This window comes from Eriocheir sinensis, chromosome 51 (assembly GCF_024679095.1).
Source record: "Eriocheir sinensis breed Jianghai 21 chromosome 51, ASM2467909v1, whole genome shotgun sequence".
Taxonomy (NCBI): domain Eukaryota; kingdom Metazoa; phylum Arthropoda; class Malacostraca; order Decapoda; family Varunidae; genus Eriocheir; species Eriocheir sinensis.
This window is the reverse complement of record NC_066559.1, coordinates 9,096,701-9,116,060: the sequence shown is the minus strand read 5'-3', so window position 1 is coordinate 9,116,060 and position 19,360 is coordinate 9,096,701. Positions and strand designations below refer to the sequence as shown.

Here is a 19,360-nt window from a genome sequence, read left to right as displayed (position 1 = left end):
GCTGCCCGCTATCTACAGGAGCAGCTATTGGTGGGTTTTTGCTTCATGATTTTAATGCTGTTTTATTTATATTCACCTAAAACTTGCAAATACTAAATCAGCCTCCTCCATAACAAAATTAACTCACTCTTTTGGCCACTCCATCTATTCTTTTCATGGGAGCAGTAGTACTTAGTGGGCTTCTATTTCTCTATTTTCATCATTTTAATACTGGTTTATACTCTAATTACCAAAAACTTGAAGAAACCACTAAATGAGGCAGTACAGAAAACTAAAGGAACCAGAGTGACATGATGAAAAAATACAAAACAGAGCACATACCTACCATGGCACAAACTGGCTGTATCACAAGACTTTATGGAAGACACCTGACCCTGGATATTTGTGGTATTCTAGAGGTGGGTCTATGGGTCGTATCTTAAAACATTTAGTCTCCCAAGTTCACATATTTGACATTACTTTCGTAGGAGCTGTAGGCCTTTCCAGGGGTAGTTTGACCCTTCTTCTGTGCCATGAACCTTAAAAAACACTCCCGAAAAACAGATTGATCCCCTCTTTAACCTTTAGAAATAGTTGATGTGAGAAGCGATGGTGTCTTAAAATATGCCCCTAAGACAGTTAAGGACTCAAATAGTACAGGAAACTAAAGGAACTACGGAGTGAAGAAAAATAAATAAGTAAATAAACAGAGCACATACCTACCATAACATACAAAGCAGCTGTATGAGAATAAGGACCCTGGGAAGATAAGGTGTTCTAGAGGTGGATCTAAGGCAACCATAGAGTCAAACAGTATAGAAAACTAGAGGAATTATAGAGTGACGTGATGCAAAAATACAAAATCGAGTAGATACATACCATGACACACGTACAGTCAGACATTTTTGAGGACACATGACCCTGGGAAGATGTTGTGCTTGTGGAATAATTGGACAGACCAGTGCAGGGGAGACACAACTGATCCATCTTTCTTTATCCTGCAAAATAATCACAGGTAAGGTACGAAGCCTAGAGCAGTGGTCTTCATAATTATATTTCTCAGTGTTACCCAGATATACATGAAGAATTTGGTCCATACTCTCTAGCATTTCAGGGCTCACATACCCACATTTGATATGGATGTCATAGAGGTTGTGGGTGTTTCCATGGGTAGTTTTATGACCCTAGTGATAGTTTGATAAGACTTGTGCACCTTAAATGAGAACCCAACTAGTCTCCTTTCTGGGCTTTGGAAATATTTGTTGAGAGTCAAGAGCATATGAATATGAGAGATTTATCATCACCAGTATTGTTGTAGAGAGAAATGGGACCACCTAGTGTATGTGTGAAGCCTCATAACCCATTTGTATGAGTTTGGGCTGGAGTGAGAGATCTGTGCCTCTGGTGTTTGGTCATCTACTTGTGAGGTGTTGTCCCAGTGAGTGGCATCCCATAGTTTAGCATCAGGGTGCCACCCATGTCTTGAAGACCCCTGGCCTGAAAACATTTTGTAAAGCCATCAAATATAAAGGGGCCAAAAATAAATCTGTTCCTACCACAGCAAATTAAAGACTCAAAATATTACCGATATGAAGGATGCTTTCTATGGGTATGTAGATCATATCCATTACCAAACTTATCTGACAATTAACAACAGTTTTTAAAAACTGAATTTGGTGCTATTGCACATCACTACAGTTTTACAGTTGATGTAAAGGACGCAATACCTCAGATGGACAGACTCACATACATTACATCTTAAACATTAAACTTAACAAAAAACTAAGAGCGAGTCTGTTGCTACAACACCAGAAATCAAGACTGTTTACTGTTGATGTGAAGGGAGACATTGGTGGACAGTCTCACATTCATTATGGATTAAACACCAAACTTACTAAAAGTTATGTGGATCAGCAGAGAGTAAGTAAAGGAAGGATTCCGGGGAATGAAGAGAGGGGCAGAGGAATGGATGGGAGGCAGAGGAAAGAGAAGCAGGAGGGGGGAGAGAGGCAGAGGGAAAGGAGAGGATAATGGGTATGTGCCTACTACCCAGTCCACGCAAGTGCTGAAAAGTGATGGGGCAAGAACACAGCCCTGCCTCACTCCTGAGTTCACTGGAAAGAAGCTGGACACATCTCACACTACGCAGGGCTCTCAGTCCCAAAGTACAGGACAGTCAATAGACCAAAATTTTTGCAAGAATCCTGTGGAGTTGCAGAAATTCCCAGAGTGACTCGTGATCCAATAAATCAAACACCTTCCTGAGATTGACATAGGCTGCAAGAATCCCCTGTTGAAACTCACATCAGCGCTCCACCAGTACATGAAGCACTAGGATGCAGGAAGTTGTCGACTTACCAAGCATGAACCTAAACTGCTCAGGTATCTGCCAGGCATGAAATTGAACTGCTCAGATCTCTGCAGCTTCAGCAGCTGCCTGCAAATCTGCATCCACAATAGAAGGGTAAGTACTCTGCCTGGTAGGATACAGTGAGCAGTGTAATACCACAATAGTTATTGTAATCCTAACAGACTAACAGTCCCCTTTCCCTTTCCAGATAGCGATGAATAGTACCAGATTGCCAATTGGCAGTAAAGACCACATGCAACCCACAGATCATGGCCTCACCTTCAGCTTTGTGCAGCTACACACTGATGTTACAGATACCAATTGCCTTTCCATCCCTCACCTTTGCCACAGCCTCTCTGACCTCGTCAAGAAAGGATGGGCTTTCATTAATGGGTGGATCAGCATCCACCATTTGTTACCCAGCAGCTGGAAGCTGCCCTCTCGGAGGGTCCACTATGTATAATTGATCAAAGTACTCAGCTCAACGAGCTCTCTGCCCATCCATGTCTGACACAAGGCAGCCATCTGCTGTCCAAATAGCACTCTCCTGAGAGGGTGGCTCAGAGCAGAGCTTTTTCAGGGCTTGGTAGGCAGGTCAGTGACGGTCATTTACATTGAAACTATAAACTGCATTGAAATGAGCAAGAATCCTGACAGACCTCTCCTTGTCTCTCCTCAGGAGAGCTTTAGTCCTACATGATAGAGCTCTGCATTGGTCATAATTCCCAGCAAGCCTGGCAGCATGACTCTTCTCAATACTCTCCAGCATCTTCCCTGAGGCAAAACCAATCCTAGATCTCAGGCGCTCTCCAATGCACTCCTTTGCAGCTTGGGGAGTTTCATGTTTAAAGGTTTCCCACAGTTCTACATGGTCCTCAAGGGTGGTGAGCACATTGAGCCAATTTAAAACTGTCACTGCAAACTCCTGAGCACATGTCAGGCCTTTCAGCCTCTCAAGATGGAACACAGTATTGTTGCATCTTGAAATTCTTCTTGACCTGACATGAAACTTGAGTGTCAGGTCACATTATGTGTTCATCAACCTCAACCTCAACCACCATGGCTGCAGTAGGCTGGAGATGCCTATGGCTACCCCCCGAAGATAGGAACCATTGCTCGTGCTAGACTAGTAGCAACTAGCAACTGGCCTCCTCATCTCAGAATGTCCCACTATATTCACCCTCAGCTTTCTGAGCTCATTCAATAGGTAAGGCAGTTGATCTAACCTGATAAGCAGACTAGCATAATTCTCTCTCTCTCTCTCTCTCTCTCTCTCTCTCTCTCTCTCTCTCTCTCTCTCTCTCTCTCTCTCTCTCTCTCTCTCTTCTGAATCAGTTTAGAATAAATGAGGAATGAAAAACTATTGCAAGAATGAAAATATCAACTAGGCATGTAGTATACACAGCTTCATTATCATCATCAGTATGGGCTAATCTCTTACACAAATTTTTATCATACTAGTTATCATACTAATTATAATCATGCTAATCTCTCTTCAAAATTAGCTTGAAAGTAAAGAAATGAGGAATGTAGAAAGTCTTGCAAGAATAAAAATCAACAGCATGCAGTACACACAAATCTTCATTATCATCACACTCATAAATTTCTTTCTTTTCATGGATACATAAAAACACACAACCAATATTAATAATTTCATTTGCACAATAATAAACAGTACACATCAGGCTGTGGTTACGAGACGGCTTCGGTTTTTGTTGCAACACTGACTTATAGAAACATCCAGCATGGGTCACGCATTATTATGTCAAGGGTTTTAATGGGTTAGTATGTCAATGGATGATCCCATTTCTCAATGAACATGAGAAATGGACTTACTCAAATAGCTTTTTTTTCTCAACACGGCAGGGAATGTAACCCGGGCCCCTGAGACACGAGGCGGATTTTCTAGCGTTGAGCCAAAGCGGTTCCCGTGCTGGAGTTCTTAGCTTCGTCTCGGCCATTACAGAGGCCTACATGCAGGTTTTTTTTGTCATATATGCATACATGTGACTATTTACATACTAAGTTATGGTAAAATACAAATGTGATTATCATACATACATGGATACATGGATACATCAGGCACACGTCAGGTAAACAAAACCACGTAGACAGGACGGGCGAGGCGGCTCAGTGGTTGCGGAGCGAGTAAGAATAACATCTTCAGGTTACTGCTAATGGTTACGGAGGTGCGCAAGGAGGCCGAGCGTCTCGTGGTGTGTTCCCCAGCCAGTGCCACCGCCGAGAAAGAAGGAAGAGCACTAAGCATTTCCATTAAGGATGGGTTATATTCGCGCCCGTAAGTCGCTGCCCACGCGGCCGCGGGAGGCTGAGTGCCCCAATGCGACAAAAATGTGAAAACGGGGGTGCGGGTTGAATGGGGAGATGTCCCCTCGTGAAGAGGTTCCATATATATTCACCTGTCTTTTCGTGACCCCCAAGGGAAGTCGAGAGGGGCATAACACCCAGTAGGAAAGTGACTATTGGATTTTAGGAGCCACTGGTGAGCCGCGGGGTTGAGCTGCCACATGAGCAGCGGGACGCTGTGAGCTGCTTGACCGCGTGCGTATGCGTGGGTTCCCTCACATTCCAAGGCTATTTCCACCTTATTTTTTTTTCTCTCTCTCTCTCTAAACCTTGTCCAATGGTTTTACGGGAGATTAGAAGGTTAGTAGAAAACCTAGCCATATGACAACTGAAGAGCAGTTAAGCAGGTAACGAGATATCGGCGCGTTAATTTCACTTGTCTTGAACCGCATTAAAATTTTCTTTTATCCTCGGCGCCTTCCCCTGCCGCCACCACCAAGGACAAAGAGAGAGTGTATAGAACAGAGTGGAGACTAGAGAGTACTCATTCCTTTGTCCTTGGGGTTTCCATCCCCCTGCCGCCACCACCCTTCCCATCCCGCACTGAGGTATAAGTCTATAAGATTGAGTAGGCTACTGACTAGTTTATAGGTTACGAGAGCAAAATACCATCATATCAAGTTGTCTAAATCCCCTTGTTTTCCTTTATGTCTACAAAAATAGTGAGATAGCTTGCCTATCTGTCTCTATCTACCTACCTCTGTCGGTTTTGTCATGGTATCATTGATATAATGTCTTGAGTTTCTCTCTCGGTGGTCCAGTGCAACACGATTGATTATTTTAAAAACAAGCTCGACAGACACTTGCTTCAACACAATATTTACTTAAGCAGAAATACAAAGTCTTGGTGGCATTTTATTTAGTATAACGTCACTTAGGACAGACCGCCTGGAGTGGGTCTGTGTGGTTTGAAGATCTATGTAAATCTATGTAAAAGACTCTCTCTCTCTCTCTCTCTCTCTCTCTCTCTCTCTCTCTCTCTCTCTCTCTCTCTCTCTCTCTCTCTCTCTCCGTATATTTCAATAGCTGAAGAACAAAATATAAACAAAACAATAGCCAAGTTCTCCCTTGAGAGAGAGAGAGATAGAGAGAGATTTACAGCTTGCACAAAACCACCTAATTTCCCGACCTACCTCAACTGCACCGAGGAATCTATGGGCGCAGGATATCCCAGAGGTCCTTATTGACATCCTTCGCCTTCCTGCGGGTCGTGTGGCTAAGGATAAACGAGAAATTGATGAAAATGAAGGAGCAGACACACGCACAGCTGTTTTCTGTCCTCCATTTCGAAGCTTCTAATATGGCGAATCTTGCCTCATACTTGCGAAAGAGAATTTTATGGAGCGGATGGACTTTCTTGTGGGTTTTAAAGAGTTTCGGGGTTAAAATCTACGCTGTTTTAAGTATCTAGTATCATATTTTGGGTATACCGAGTTTTAATAAAAGATGTGCCGTGGAAAAAAATGAATGTCCGGTTGCGTCTATATTTTGGAAGATGAATTTATGGAACTGGTAAACTTTTTTGTATTTTTTTCTATATTATGGGGGTGATTTTAGTGCTTTTCAAATACACATTATCATGTTTTGGTTATAAAGTGGGTTGGTAAGGAATGGGTTGAAAAACGATCATTTTCTTGCATCATTATTGTGGAAGATAAATTTTATGGAACTGATAGATTTTCCTGTGGGTTTAATAGACCGTGGGGTGGAATTCTATGTTTATTTTAAAGAATATATACTATCATATTTTTGGTATACTGAGTTTTAAGAAAGGTGCCGCGGGAAAAATTAATGTTTTGTTGCGTCATTGTTGTGGTAGATGAATTTATGTAGGTAACTGGTTTTCTTGTGGGTTTAATAGACCGTGGGGTGGAATTCTATGTTTATTTTAAAGAATATATACTATCATATTTTTGGTATACCGAGTTTTAAGAAAGGTGCCGCGAGAAAAATGAATGTTTTGTTGGGTCATTGTATGGTAGATGAATTTATGTAGGTAACTGGTTTTCTCGTGGGTTTAATAGACCGTGGGGTGGAATTCTATGTTTTTTTTTTAGAATATATACTATCATATTTTTGGTATACCGAGTTTTAAGAAAGGTGCCGCGAGAAAAATGAATGTTTTGTTGCGTCATTGTTGTGATAGATGAATTTATGTAGGTAACTGGTTTTCTCGTGGGTTTAATAGATCGTGGGGGTGGATTCCTATGCTTTCAAAATATACACTATAATATCATTTTGGCCATACGGTGTTATATGTAAAAACTGATTGCCTTGTTGCTTCATGGTAGACGAATTATATAGAACTGACAGACATTCTTTTGGGTTCAATTCATTCTGGGGTGAATTTCTGTGCTTTCAAAATATATACTATTATAATTATTTAGGTATGGTATGAGTAAAATTTGGGTATTGTGAAAAAAATAACGTAGTTTGTATTCATATAAAGCTGGTTTTCTACGATCTGATTTCTAGCTATGACTAAAGAATTTTGAGTTATTTATTTATGATGACAGGAATATTATGTTAACTCGTATCTCTCTCTCTGTGTGTGTGTGTGTGTGTGTGTGTGTGTGTGTACTTAAGAGCTATATAGGACCTCCGCTGAGTACGTATATATAAGAATTAAAACCATACAAAGCATTTTTTTTCAATATCGTATAATAAGAGAAAATAAAACAATGCCTTTGCCACAGACAGACACACATACAACAACGAAATATACACAGACGGAGGTAGCACCACAGACTTACGTATGTACTTACAATAAACTGATGATGATGGTGATGATGATGATGATGATGATAGTGATGATGGTATTACGAGAGGTGCCGCGTGGGGGCTAATCACCATCTTCACCACCATCACCATCATCATCACCCTTTTTTTTTAGTTGATGGTGGTGATGAGTGGGGGAGGGGAGAGGGGAGGAGAGGGGGGGTGGAGGAGGAGGAGGAGGAGGTGTTCGTGAATCTGCCCATAAAATGATAGATGGTGGTTAGTGTGTTTGTTCGTTCGTCTGTTTTTGTCTGCATGTTATTCTGTGTCGCGTTGGTGGTGAATATCATGAATGTGTCTGTCTGTGTGTGTGTCTGTCTTCCCGTCTGTCTTTCTGCGTCTGTGTATCTGTCAGTCTGTCTCTTGCTAGCTTATCTGTTTGTTTCCCTGTCCGTCTTTTCTAGTCTATCTGTCTCTGTATGTCTGCCTGTGTGTCTGTCTGTCTTTCTATGTAAATCTATGTAAATCTATTTGTCTGTAGGGCCACAACACCTTGGCAAAATTGCTCGATTGTTTGTTTGTCTTTTTATTTGCCTATTTCTTAGTTGGTCTGTCTGTCTGTCTGTTTGTGTTTCTTAGTCTGTCTGTCTGTCCATTTCTGTTTCTTAGTCTGTCTGTCTGTCCATTTCTGTTTCTTAGTCTTCACAACACCAATCAGCTTTCTCAGGTGTAAAACTATATGGTCTTCTGGACATGAAATATATACCCCTTAACCCCCTAACTCCACCCCTTTCCTCTGCATCAAAGGGAGTTTTCTTCGGGGTGAGGTTATGAATAGGAGAGGGGGGGTGTATGCGGTGGGAATATGTGAGTTACCCTTCTTCTCCCTTTACCCTTTCTCCTCGCCTTTCCCTTTCTTCTCGTTCCTCTTCATTTCTCTCCTCCACATTCATTTAATAATTTCTGCTCTTTCTTCCCTTCCCTATTTTCTCCTCTTCCTTAACCCATTCGTTTCCATTAGCTGCCTTCTCTCTCTCTCTCTCTCTCTCTCTCTCTCTCTCTCTCTCTCTCTCTCTCTCTCTCTTCATATCTGCTTCCTTCCCTCCTCTCTCCCCTTTCTCCCCTCTCCTCTTCCTCCCTCCCACCCCTTCTTCCCCTCCCTCCCCTACCTCTCCCCCATCGCATCCTCCCCACTCTCCGTCCCTTCCCCTTTGTTAGCTGTGCATGGGTAGGCGGGGGAAAGGAAAGACGCCCCCCCTGGGAGAGTCTGGGTGCTGGAGGACCGCTGGGGGGGCCTGTCTCTCGACCCCCCTCCACCCCCTCCCCCGCATCCGCCGCTGCTGCCCCAGGACCGGCTTCGGGGCACCCCCCAGAGTCCACCTGTAGATTAAAGGGAACAGGTGTTAGGTGGTGGTGGTAGTAGCGGTGTTAGTAGTATTGGTAGTAGTGGTGGTGGTGGTGGTGGTAGTATTGGTAGTAGTAATGGTAGTAGTAGTAGTAGTAGTAACAACAACAGCAACAATAACAGCAACAACAACACTCCAGTTCGTGTTCGTATTTGATTTAAATTACAAATAAATGTATTCTTATTCATATTTAAATACTGGGCAAAGTATTTGTAGTCTTCGAATAATCTGACGAATAATCATATATTTATCATCAGTAATAATCATTCATATAAGTGTTAAGTGTTGCCTCCAGCTAGATCGCAGTGTTCCGTTATGGCTCTGCTCACCCAAAATACGCGTCGGTGAGTGAGCGAGTTGATAAAATCGCAGACAGGACTCGCAGCGTGAATTTGTGCTCTTAGCTTCAAGCAGTAACTTGTGCTAGTATTAAAGGCAGACTGATAAACTCTGCCAATATCATTAACAGGTATTATGGTTCTAAAATCACGGGCTAAATATTAAAGAAAAAAGTTTATGAATGCAATCATAAATATTTAGTACCATGTATCATTCGTATTTGCATTGGAATACATATTAAATCACTGTATTCGTATTCTTTCTTAGACATTTGAGGTATCCGTATCCGTATTCGAATACTTAACTCCTGTATTCACTCCTCCCTGCTTCACTTACCAGGTATGGGCGGCAGGGGGAGGGGGAGGTGGTGGTGGTGGTGGTGGTCGAGGCAGCAGGAGCGGGCACGCGTCACGCCCCCTTCCTGCTGCGAGGCGGGGGTGAGGGGTGCGGGGACGGCGGGGGGGCCCATGGTGTAGTGCTCGCAGATGAACAGGGGGATGGGGATGCTGGGGAAGCTGGGGATGGCTAACGACACGCTCCGGGTTAGTGGTGTTGACTCGTCACCACCACCACCTTCATCACCACCACCGCGGGGCAGCTCCACCACTTGAAACGCTTCCATTTGGTGCTCTGGTAGTGGTGGTGGTGGTGGAGGGAGTGGGGGCAGCTCAATACCACTATCACCACCACCGTCATCACCACCGCCTATGTCCACCAAGCCAATTGAGTCGCCGAAGAATCCGTCAGGTGGTGGTGGTTGGTGGTGGTTGTGGTTGAAGGTGGTGGTGGTGGTGGTGAGGTGTTGAGGGGGTCTCCAGGTGGGTGCTCCGTTGAGGTGGGTGCTGTCCTCTCCACCTGTTAATGAGGAAAGAACAGGTATAGTTTTATTTATTTTATTTATCTATTATTTTTTTCTTTAGCTTGAAGTCAAAAGTATATTATAAAAAAAAGTCTAACACGCTATTCCATGTAAAAAAGAAAGAGGGAGGTATGATGTGTGTGTGTGTGTGTGTGTGTGTGTGTGTGTGTGTGTGTGTGTGTGTGTGTGTGTGTGTGTGTGTGTGTGTGTGTGTGTGTATTTTATTTTTCTTAAGAGGTCAAACTCTAAATTATATAAAAAAGAGTTCGTAAGACAATAATCCATGTTACCTAAGAAAGTGTCAGAAGTGTGTGTGTGTGTGTGTGTGTGTGTGTGTGTGTGTGTGTGTGTGTGTGTGTGTGTGTGTGTGTGTGTGTGTGTGTGTGTGTGTGTGTGTGTGTGTGTGTGTGTGTGTGTGTGTGTTTCATCATGACCTGCACGCACGCCATACATTAATCAGAAGGCACCTGTCCATCACCTGTAATTAGATACGGCTCCGCGTCCACCACACCCGTCAGCTTTAGATTATTAATAAACACAGGTAGATAGCGTGTTCGCATACCTGTGCACGCTATTATGTGAAGGACAGAGAGAGAAAGAGAGGGAAGAAAGGAAGGAAAGGGTGGAGGTAGGGAAGGGAGAGAGGTAGGGAGGGAGGGAGGGAAGGAAGGAGGGAAGAGGAAAGAAGGAAGGAAAGGAAGGGAAGGGCCGAAGGAAGGGAAGGAGGGATAAAAGAAAAAATAATGATAAAAACGAAAGATAGATAAATAGGAAAAAATAGAAGAATAAAATAAGGAAGGGATGAAAAGAATGATAAAGGAAGCAAAGAAGACGAGCAGGAAGAAAGGAAACAAGTTAGAAAAGAAAGGAAGGAGAGGGAAGGCAGGAAGGAAATAAGGGAAAGAAAATGAAAGAAAGGGAAGGAAGGAGGAAAGATGAAAGGAAGGAAGGAAAGAAGGGAAAGAAAATGAAAGAAAGGGAAGGAAGGAGGAAAGATGAAAGGAAGGAAGGAAAGAAGGGAAAGAAAATGAAAGAAAGGGAAGGAAGGAGGAAAGATGAAAGGAAGGAAGGAAGGAAGGAAGGAAAGAAGGAAGAGAGCAAAAGAAAAAAAAAGAAGGAAAAAACGAAAGAAATATAGACAGGAAAAATAAAGGAAAGGAAGGAAGAAAGGAGTAAAGAGAGGGAAGAATAAAAGAAAGAAGGAAGAAAAAAATAAATAGATATGGATAGATAGGAAAACTTGAAGAAAAAAAAAACTAAAGAAAAGGAAAGAAAGAAATATAGCTGGGAAAAAAGTATAAGAAAGGAAGGAAGGAATGGAGAAAGACACAGAAAAAAAAACAAAAAATAAAAAAAAGAGAGAAAACACATATATACCTTTAATTTCAGATAAGGGAGGTAAATTAAGGCTGCCATCATTAATACTTTTCCCCCCTCCATCACCGTCATTACGTACACCACCATTCCCCATTCAGACATCCTATTCCCCATCACTCTCACCATCACCATCACCATCCCTCACGCTAACACACCATTCCCTACCACCATTACCACCAACGCCGCCCTCAAACACTATTCTCTACCACCACCATCACCATCGTCATCACCATTCCCCCCTCAGACCACCGTACCATTCCTAACCGTCACCAATACCATTACTAAACCATTTCTTACCATCACCACCATCATTATCACCAGTACCATCACACCCCAGCCTAACGTGAAATTACCCATCATCACCATCACCAACACCATCACCAGCAACACCATGCATACCCCAGGCTACCATACCATTCCCCCTACCATCACCACCATCATCATCACCACACTATTCATTCTCCCGGCTAACCTATCATTCCCTACCACCATCACCATCATCGCCACCATCATCACCATTCATACCTCAGACGGACATACCATTCCCTACCATCACCATCACCATCCTCATTGTTATTACCATTCCATCACCACCACCATAACCAAACCATTCCCTAAGTTAACGTACCTATTTTGGGGGGCCAAGAACCGATTGTGGATAGTAGACCATTTTGATAGTTGATTGATTTTTACTTAATTTTCAGGTTTTCATCTATCTATTTAGTTCTTCAGTTTTATTTGATATACTAAAACATACACACCATTCATGCAACCATACATACCTACACACAATGCATACCCGTGTTAGCGTTGGAACCTGTCACCCTCAGCGTTACCAGATGACCGTATTCGGAGCACTGCATAAATCGGTTCCGGGGCATAAACTCTCACCTCACACGACTCCCGGCATTCCGTTAGACCCTTTACTGATGGTGATGGTGAGGATGGGGAATTTCATGTTAGGCTGAGGTGTGGTGGTACTGGTGATAATGGTGGTGGTGGTGGGGGTGATGGTTATTAGTGGATTTTGGTAGTCGTCGTGGGTTAAAAAACAAAAAAACAACGGGAAGTATGAGAGGCTTAGCTCGATGATTTGGTACGGTTGGTGATAACGTACCAGGAATCAGGGACGGCGGAGGCACGGGGGAAGAGGCACGAGGCGACGGGGGGTTGGCGTCACTGGAGGGGGACATGTAATCGCTGTGGTTGTGCTTGTTCTTGAGGCTGTGAGAGTGCCTTCGTCTGGACCACCGCCTTCCTTCCATCATCACCCGGCGCCAGCACTGCCACGCCTTGGACTTGAACAGCTGTTGGGGAAGGGTAGCTAGGTAAGTGGGTGGGTAAGTAGGCAGGTAATTAAGTAGGTAAGTAGGTAAGGAAGGAAGGGAGATGAATGTAAGGGTGTTGGGTGTACTGTGGGTAAGGAAGGAAGGAAGGAAGGGGGAATGAAGGGAGGAAATAGGAAAGGAAGGAAGGAAGGAAGGGGTGAATGAAGGGAGGGAATAAGAAAGGAAGGAAGAAAAGAAGGAAAGATAGAAGGAAGGTGTTGGTAGGGGGTGTAAGAAAGAAAGAAAGGAAGGAAGGAAGAGAGGGAAGGAAGGAAGGGAGAAGTAAATAAAAGAAGCAATGAAGGAAGGATGAAAGAAGAGGAAGAAGGAAGGAAGGAGGGAAGGAAGGTGTGTATAAGGGTGTGGAAGGGGGTGTACGGGTGTAGGTAAGAAAGAAAGAAAGAAAGAAAGAAAGAAAGAGAAAAAGAAAGAAAAAAGAGGAAAAAATAAGAGAAGATAGATTAACGAAAGAGAGAAAAAAAAGGAAAAAATAAGACAAAAGAAAGATAGATGAACGAAAGAAAGAAAGAAAAAGACAAAAAGAAAGAAAGGAAGGAAGGAAGGAAGGAAGGAGTGTGGAGTGGTGTTTGGGTGAGAGAGGATATCAGTGGGAAGAGGCAGGAGGAGGAGGAGGGTGTAGGTAGGAGGTGGAGGTGTGGGTGAAGGTGTAGACAGGTAGGAGAAAGTGCGTGGGTGAGGTCGAGGTGTGGTACTGGAAGTCTTTTTGTGGGTGCGTGGGTGGGTGTGGGTGGAAGGGGGGGGGAGGGGGGCAGGAGATGATTGTGTGAAAGTGGGTGTGGTTAGGACGGAGAGGAGAGGAAGGGAAGAGAGATGAAGAGGAGAAGGAGAGAGAGAACAAGAGAGAAGGGCGTGGTTAGGTTAGTTCCATGTTATCATCATTATCATCATTATCATTACTATATCTGTTCTCCTTTATCACGTATCATAACACACACACACACACGCACGCACACACACTTCCCTTCCCCTTTCCCTCCCTCCATTTTCCTTTCCTCTAATCTTTCTGTTCCTCTTTGCTTCCCTTTCTCGCTTCGTTCCTTATCTTACCATGTTTATCTTTGTTGTCCCCTCTGCATCCCTGTTTAGTCTCCTTCCTCCCTCCTCTTATTTATCTATTGTTTTTTTTTTCTTTAGCTTGAAGTCAAAAGTATAAAAAAAAGTCTAACACGCTATTCCATGTAAAAATAAGGGAGGTCTGATGTGTGTGTGTGTGTGTGTGTGTGTGTGTGTGTGTGTGTGTGTGTGTGTGTGTGTGTGTGTGTGTCTTATTTTTCCCACCCTCCTCCCCTAACACACACAACGCCTTTATTTTTATTAGCCCTTGTCTCCTACCATTGTATCTTTTATAGTTTCCTGGTGCTATTTCCACATGTATCCTTAGTTGTATAATCACACTCTGTACTGCCTGGGGGTTGGGATGGCATGCTCCTCCCTTCTCCTTTGTTGTTTTACTTGCAACGATAAACTATCAGTCAATCATCAATCACGCACGCACCACCCGGCAGATGATGTAGACCCAGGGGTCGAGGATCTGGCTGATGGACACCAAGCGGATGGCCACCAGGTCCTGCATGTGGTCCTCGCGGGTCACGTGCGGCGGCTTGAGGTGGTTGCAGCACTGGAGCAGCTGGAGGGGAAGACGAAGAAGAGGTTACGAAGCTAGAAAGGGAGACCAAAAGCGATTACGACATTGGGGAAGATAGAAGCAAGACAGTGAACGATCATAACACGGAGGAGGACATGATTTTAAAGGCTGGAACGTTGAAGAGGCTGGAACAGAAGAAGGAAGAAGAGGTTACAACACTGACGAAGCTAAAGACAAAAAGCGATTACGACATTGAGGAAGATAGAAACAAGACAGTGAACGATCATAACACGGAGGAGGACATGTTTTTAAAGGCTGAAGAGGCTGGGACAGAGGACAGGGAAGAGGTTACAACACTGACGAAGCTAGAGACAAAAAGCGATTACGACATTGAGGAAGATAGAAACAAGACAGTGAACGATCATAACACGGAGGAGGACATGATTTTAAAGGCTGGAACGTTGAAGAGGCTGGAGAGGAAGACGAAGAAGAGGTTACGACACTGACGAAGCTAGAGACAAAAAGCGATTACGACATTGAGGAAGATAGAAACAAGACAGTGAACGATCATAACACGGAGGAGGACATGATTTTAAAGGCTGGAACGTTGAAGAGGCTGGAACAGAAGAACGAAGAAGAGGTCTCTTTTTTTCTGTCATATTTTTTTCCTCTTTTTTTTTTTTTTCTTTATTTCGTTCGTCTGTCTTTCTTCTGTCTTATTTTTTCCTGTTTTTTTTTCTTTTTTCTTTCTGTCTTACCTAGTTACCTACACACACCTTCCTTCTCTCCTTCCTCCCTTTCTACTTCCCTTCTTCCCTTCCTTCTCTTTTCCCCAATCTCTCTTTTCCTCTCTGCATCCCTTTCTAGCTTCCTTCCTCCATTTTTTCCTTTCTACTTTCCTTCTTACCTTCCTTCTCTTTTCCCCTATCTCTCTTTTCCTCTTCGCATCCCTTTCTAGCTTCCTTCCTCCAATTTTCCTTTCCACTTTCCTTCTTCCCTTCCTTCTCTTTTCCCCAATCTCTCTTTTCCTCTTCGCATCCCTTTCTAGCTTCCTTCCTCCAATTTTTCCTTTCCACTTTCCTTCTTACCTTCCTTCTCTTTTCCCCTATCTCTCTTTTCCTCTTCGCATCCCTTTCTAGCTTCCTTCCTCCAATTTTCCTTTCTACTTCCCTTCTTCCCTTCCTTCTCTTTTCCCCTATCTCTCTTTTCCTCTTCGCATCCCTTTCTAGCTTCCTTCCTCCAATTTTCCTTTCTACTTTCCTTCTTACCTTCCTTCTCTTTTCCCCTATCTCTCTTTTCCTCTTCGCATCCCTTTCTAGCTTCCTTCCTCCATTTTTTCCTTTCTGCTTTCCTTCTTCCCTTCCTTCTCTTTTCCCCTATCTCTCTTTTCCTCTCTGCATCTCTTTCTAGCTTCCTTCCTCCATTTTTTCCTTTCTACTTTCCTTCTTACCTTCCTTCTCTTTTCCCCTATCTCTCTTTTCCTCTCTGCATCCCCGTCCAGCTCCTTTCCTCCATTCTTTCCCCTCTTTACTTTCCTTCCTCGCTACCCTCGCTGCCTCCCTTGCATCTGTTCCAGCCTCCACACCAAGCACCTACCGTGAGGGGGCCCCAGGACAGCACGAAGGCGGCTGTGATGATTAGCAGCAGCACCACCATCTGTAGCTCCTGGTCCCGCTGCACCGACGCGCGCCGACCGCCGGAAAGGTGCGCCGGGATTCTGCGGGACAGTCGCATCCGAAGCAACGTGCCTGGAGGGGTGGGAGAGACAAAGACTTATTTCACGTTGTTTTTCGGCGCTTTCCTTCTTTTTTTTTTCATTGATTGTCTTTGTGTTAGTGTTTTTTTCTCTTTATTGTCTTTGTTCGTCTTTTCTTCTTTCTTAACTTTCCTTTCTCTTTTCATGTATTGCCATTTCTGTTTGTCTTTTTCTCTCTTTTCATTTACTCTCTCTGTTCTTCTTTTTCTCTCTTCTTTTCTCGCTTCCTTCTTTCTCTTTTCAGTTATCATCTTTCGGTTAGTCTTTTTCTCTCTTTCTTCTTGTTCAATTCCTTCCCTTTTCATTTATCTTCTCTCTGTTAATCTTTTCTCTCTCTTTTTTCTCTCCCTTCCTCTTCTTTTTGTTACTTTAATTTCTGTTAGTCTCCCTTCAACCCTATCTTTTCCCTTACTTTTGCCCCCTTCCCTTCCCTTCCCTTCCCTTCCTTTCCCTTCCCTTCCCTTCACTTCACTTCTTTTCCCTTCCCTTCCCTTCCTTTCCTTTCCTTTCCTTTCCTTTCCTTCCCTTCCCTTCCCTTCCGTTCGCTTCCTCATCCCCAACAATCATACACCCCCCTCTCTATACCACTCCTCCATCACCCCCACAACACCCCTTCACCCCACCCCACCATCCCCACCCCCTTCAATACGTACCCACCACACATATGTTACAGACGACGATCACCACGAGGCACCCGGCGTTGAAGAAGCCCATGGTGGTAGTGAAGAGGCGGTGGCGGAGGGGCGTGGAGGGGCACAGGTGGATGTTAATGAAGCACCAGGTGAAGGGGTACTGAAGGAAGAACTCGCCCACCCCGAACAGCGGCAGCAGGCAGACCAGCAGTGAGGAGACCCATATACTAGCCAGCAGGTACCTGAGACGGAGGGAGAGAGAGAAGCAGGAGTAGTAGTAGTAGTAGTAGTAGTAGTAGTAGTAGTAGTAGTAGTAGTAGTAGTAGTTGACCATCCAGATAAGACCTTCAAGTAATGACCAACAATTGTTACCTGAGAGAGAGTGAGTGAGAATCAGGTGAGGAAGGGAAGATGAGGTGCTTACAGGTTAATGAGAATAGGTGATTGGAGGTGTGTGACTTGATCAGGTAAGGCTAGATAGATAGACAAATGGATAGATAGATAGATAGACAGACAGACAGATAGATAGACAGTAGTATCAGTAGCGGTAACAGTAGTAGTAGAGAAACACCTGAGAAAAAAAAAGAGGTATACAGGTAGTTGAAAGGTGAACAGGGTGATTAATTACAGGTAGAGGAAAGGTAAAAGGTAAGAAGAGAGAAAGAAAGAAAGGAATGTCTAAACTATGCAGGTGATCCCAGTAATGAGGACAGGTAAGTGGTAATTAACGTGTAATGATGAGAAGGGGGGAGGGTAGGTAGGAGAGTGTTTAATTAAGGAAGTAAGAGGAGGGCGAACAAGAGGAAAATTATCAGAGTAAGTAAATGCTAGTTGAAAAATAGCCAGGGAAGGTAAGATGTTTGCAAATATATTAAAATAGCAATTAGCAGGTGAGGATAAGGGTGAAGAAGGGCGTACCTGATATTATTTTTTTGGAAAGAGGAAAACTATCTGAGTAAGTAAATGCTAGTTGACAAATAGCTAGGGAAGATAAGATGTTTGGAAATATATTAAAATAGCAATTAGCAGGTGAGAATAAGGGTGAAGAAATGCCTACCTGATATTATTTTTTTTTAGTAAGAAGGGTAAACCATCTAAGTGAATTCTAGTTAACACATGGCCGTGAAAATTATGTGGGTAGGGAGATACATAGGTAGGTAGCAATTAGCGAAAGAAGATGAATGCAAAGAGAAGGAATTGTGGAAGGAGAAAGAGAAGAGACTAACCGAAAGATGATAACTGAAAAGAGAAAGAAGGAAGTGAGAAAGGAAGAGAAAAAAGACTAACCGAAAGATGATAAATGAAAAGAAAAAGAGGGCAGCGAGAAAGGAAAAGAGAAAAGACGAACGAAAAGATGATAAATGAAAAGAGAAAGAAGGAAGCGAGAAAGGAAGAGAAAAAAGACTAACCGAAAGATGATAAATGAAAAGAAAAAGAGGGCAGCGAGAAAGGAAAAGAGAAAAGACTAACGGAAAGATAATAAATGAGAAGAGAACTACCTGTTAGTACTTTATTTTACAACAGGAAAAAGTAGACTAGAGCTGAACTATTTGAGTGAATTTAGTTAACAAATTGCTCGAAAAAAAAAAATGAGCAGCGATTAACAGTTTTTTTTGTTGTTGTTGTTGTCGTTGTTGTTGCTGTCTTCTCCTGTCTATTACCCTTGATCTGTTTTCTTTGCCGTTAAAAGTAGAGCTGTGTTTTGTGTGTGTGTTGTAGCCATGGGGGTGTTGTGTTTTGTGTGTGTGTGTGTGTGTGTGTGTGTGTGTGTGTGTGTGTGTGTGTGTGTGTGTGTGTGTGTGTGTGTGTGTTGCAGCCATGGGAGTGTTGTGTGTTTTGTGTGTGTGTGTTGTAGCTATGGGGGTGTTACCTATTAGAAGATCAAAAAGAGAAATACCTAACAGAGAAATACCTAACTGTTACTGCTATTTTTCATCCTCACCTAACTTATCATTACTTTCTTTATACAGTTCTAGGAGGCGGAGGCGAAGCAAGGGTTTAACATCAGTAACTGTACAGCTGTGTGCGCGGCCAAGGACAGCAGCGGCCCGAGAACGGCTCCACAAAGGCTAGGAAGGGAAGCGTACTCTCCTTTTTCTTTTCTTTTTTGTACGTTAAGTGAACATAAACTAAGATCATTCATTTGGGTACGTAAAGCAAATACCACAAAGTCTCATAAAATACCTCGATTAGTTACTGATTTCACTTGTACATTTTTGTGTATGTGTAGGGAAAATATAACCTAAGATCAGTTATATATAGAGTTCGGGAGATAACTGCCAATCTTCTTTACCTTATTATATACTTGTACGTAAAGAAACAAAGTAAGGTCGACCATAGAGTTCAGAAGATGAAGGTTAACATTATTTACCTCATACATTTTTGTACGCAAAGCAAATATCACAAAGTTTGAAGAGGTTAGTTCATGGTTTATCTTATATGCTTTTGTACATAAAGGAAACATAACCTAACATCAATTACAATCCTAGAGTTCGGGATATACAGGCTAATAGTCTTTACCTCACATATTTACGCAGTGGCGAGGCGAACAAAGGTAATATGAATGCAAAATGACATACAAGTCCCACACACTTGGCAACTTCGCATGAGGTTACCTTAGAGCACTCCCGATTTGAACCTAAC

The 19,360-nt window shown here is 43.1% G+C and overlaps 1 protein-coding gene and 1 long non-coding RNA gene across 2 annotated transcripts in view; both read right to left on the bottom strand.

Moving 5' to 3' along the window:
- Window positions 1-8,440: 8,440 nt before the first annotated feature.
- LOC126982648 (prostaglandin E2 receptor EP4 subtype-like) overlaps window positions 8,441-19,360 on the bottom strand; it is a 64,902-nt gene continuing 53,982 nt past the window's right edge. Inside the window, exons 6-11 of the mRNA XM_050834859.1 lie at window positions 16,739-16,959; window positions 15,926-16,077; window positions 14,240-14,371; window positions 12,513-12,702; window positions 9,496-10,014; window positions 8,441-8,794 (exon numbers count right to left, since the gene is read on the bottom strand). Of these exons, the coding sequence (XP_050690816.1) occupies window positions 8,580-8,794; window positions 9,496-10,014; window positions 12,513-12,702; window positions 14,240-14,371; window positions 15,926-16,077; window positions 16,739-16,959 (1,429 nt within the window). The 3' untranslated portion in view covers window positions 8,441-8,579. The remainder of the gene's footprint in view (window positions 8,795-9,495; window positions 10,015-12,512; window positions 12,703-14,239; window positions 14,372-15,925; window positions 16,078-16,738; window positions 16,960-19,360) is intronic.
- On the bottom strand, window positions 15,125-15,918 carry LOC126982649 (uncharacterized). The gene is made up of 2 exons (XR_007735282.1): window positions 15,418-15,918; window positions 15,125-15,326 (listed from the first exon to the last, which is right to left on the bottom strand). It is a non-coding gene; the product is annotated as an uncharacterized LOC126982649 (long non-coding RNA).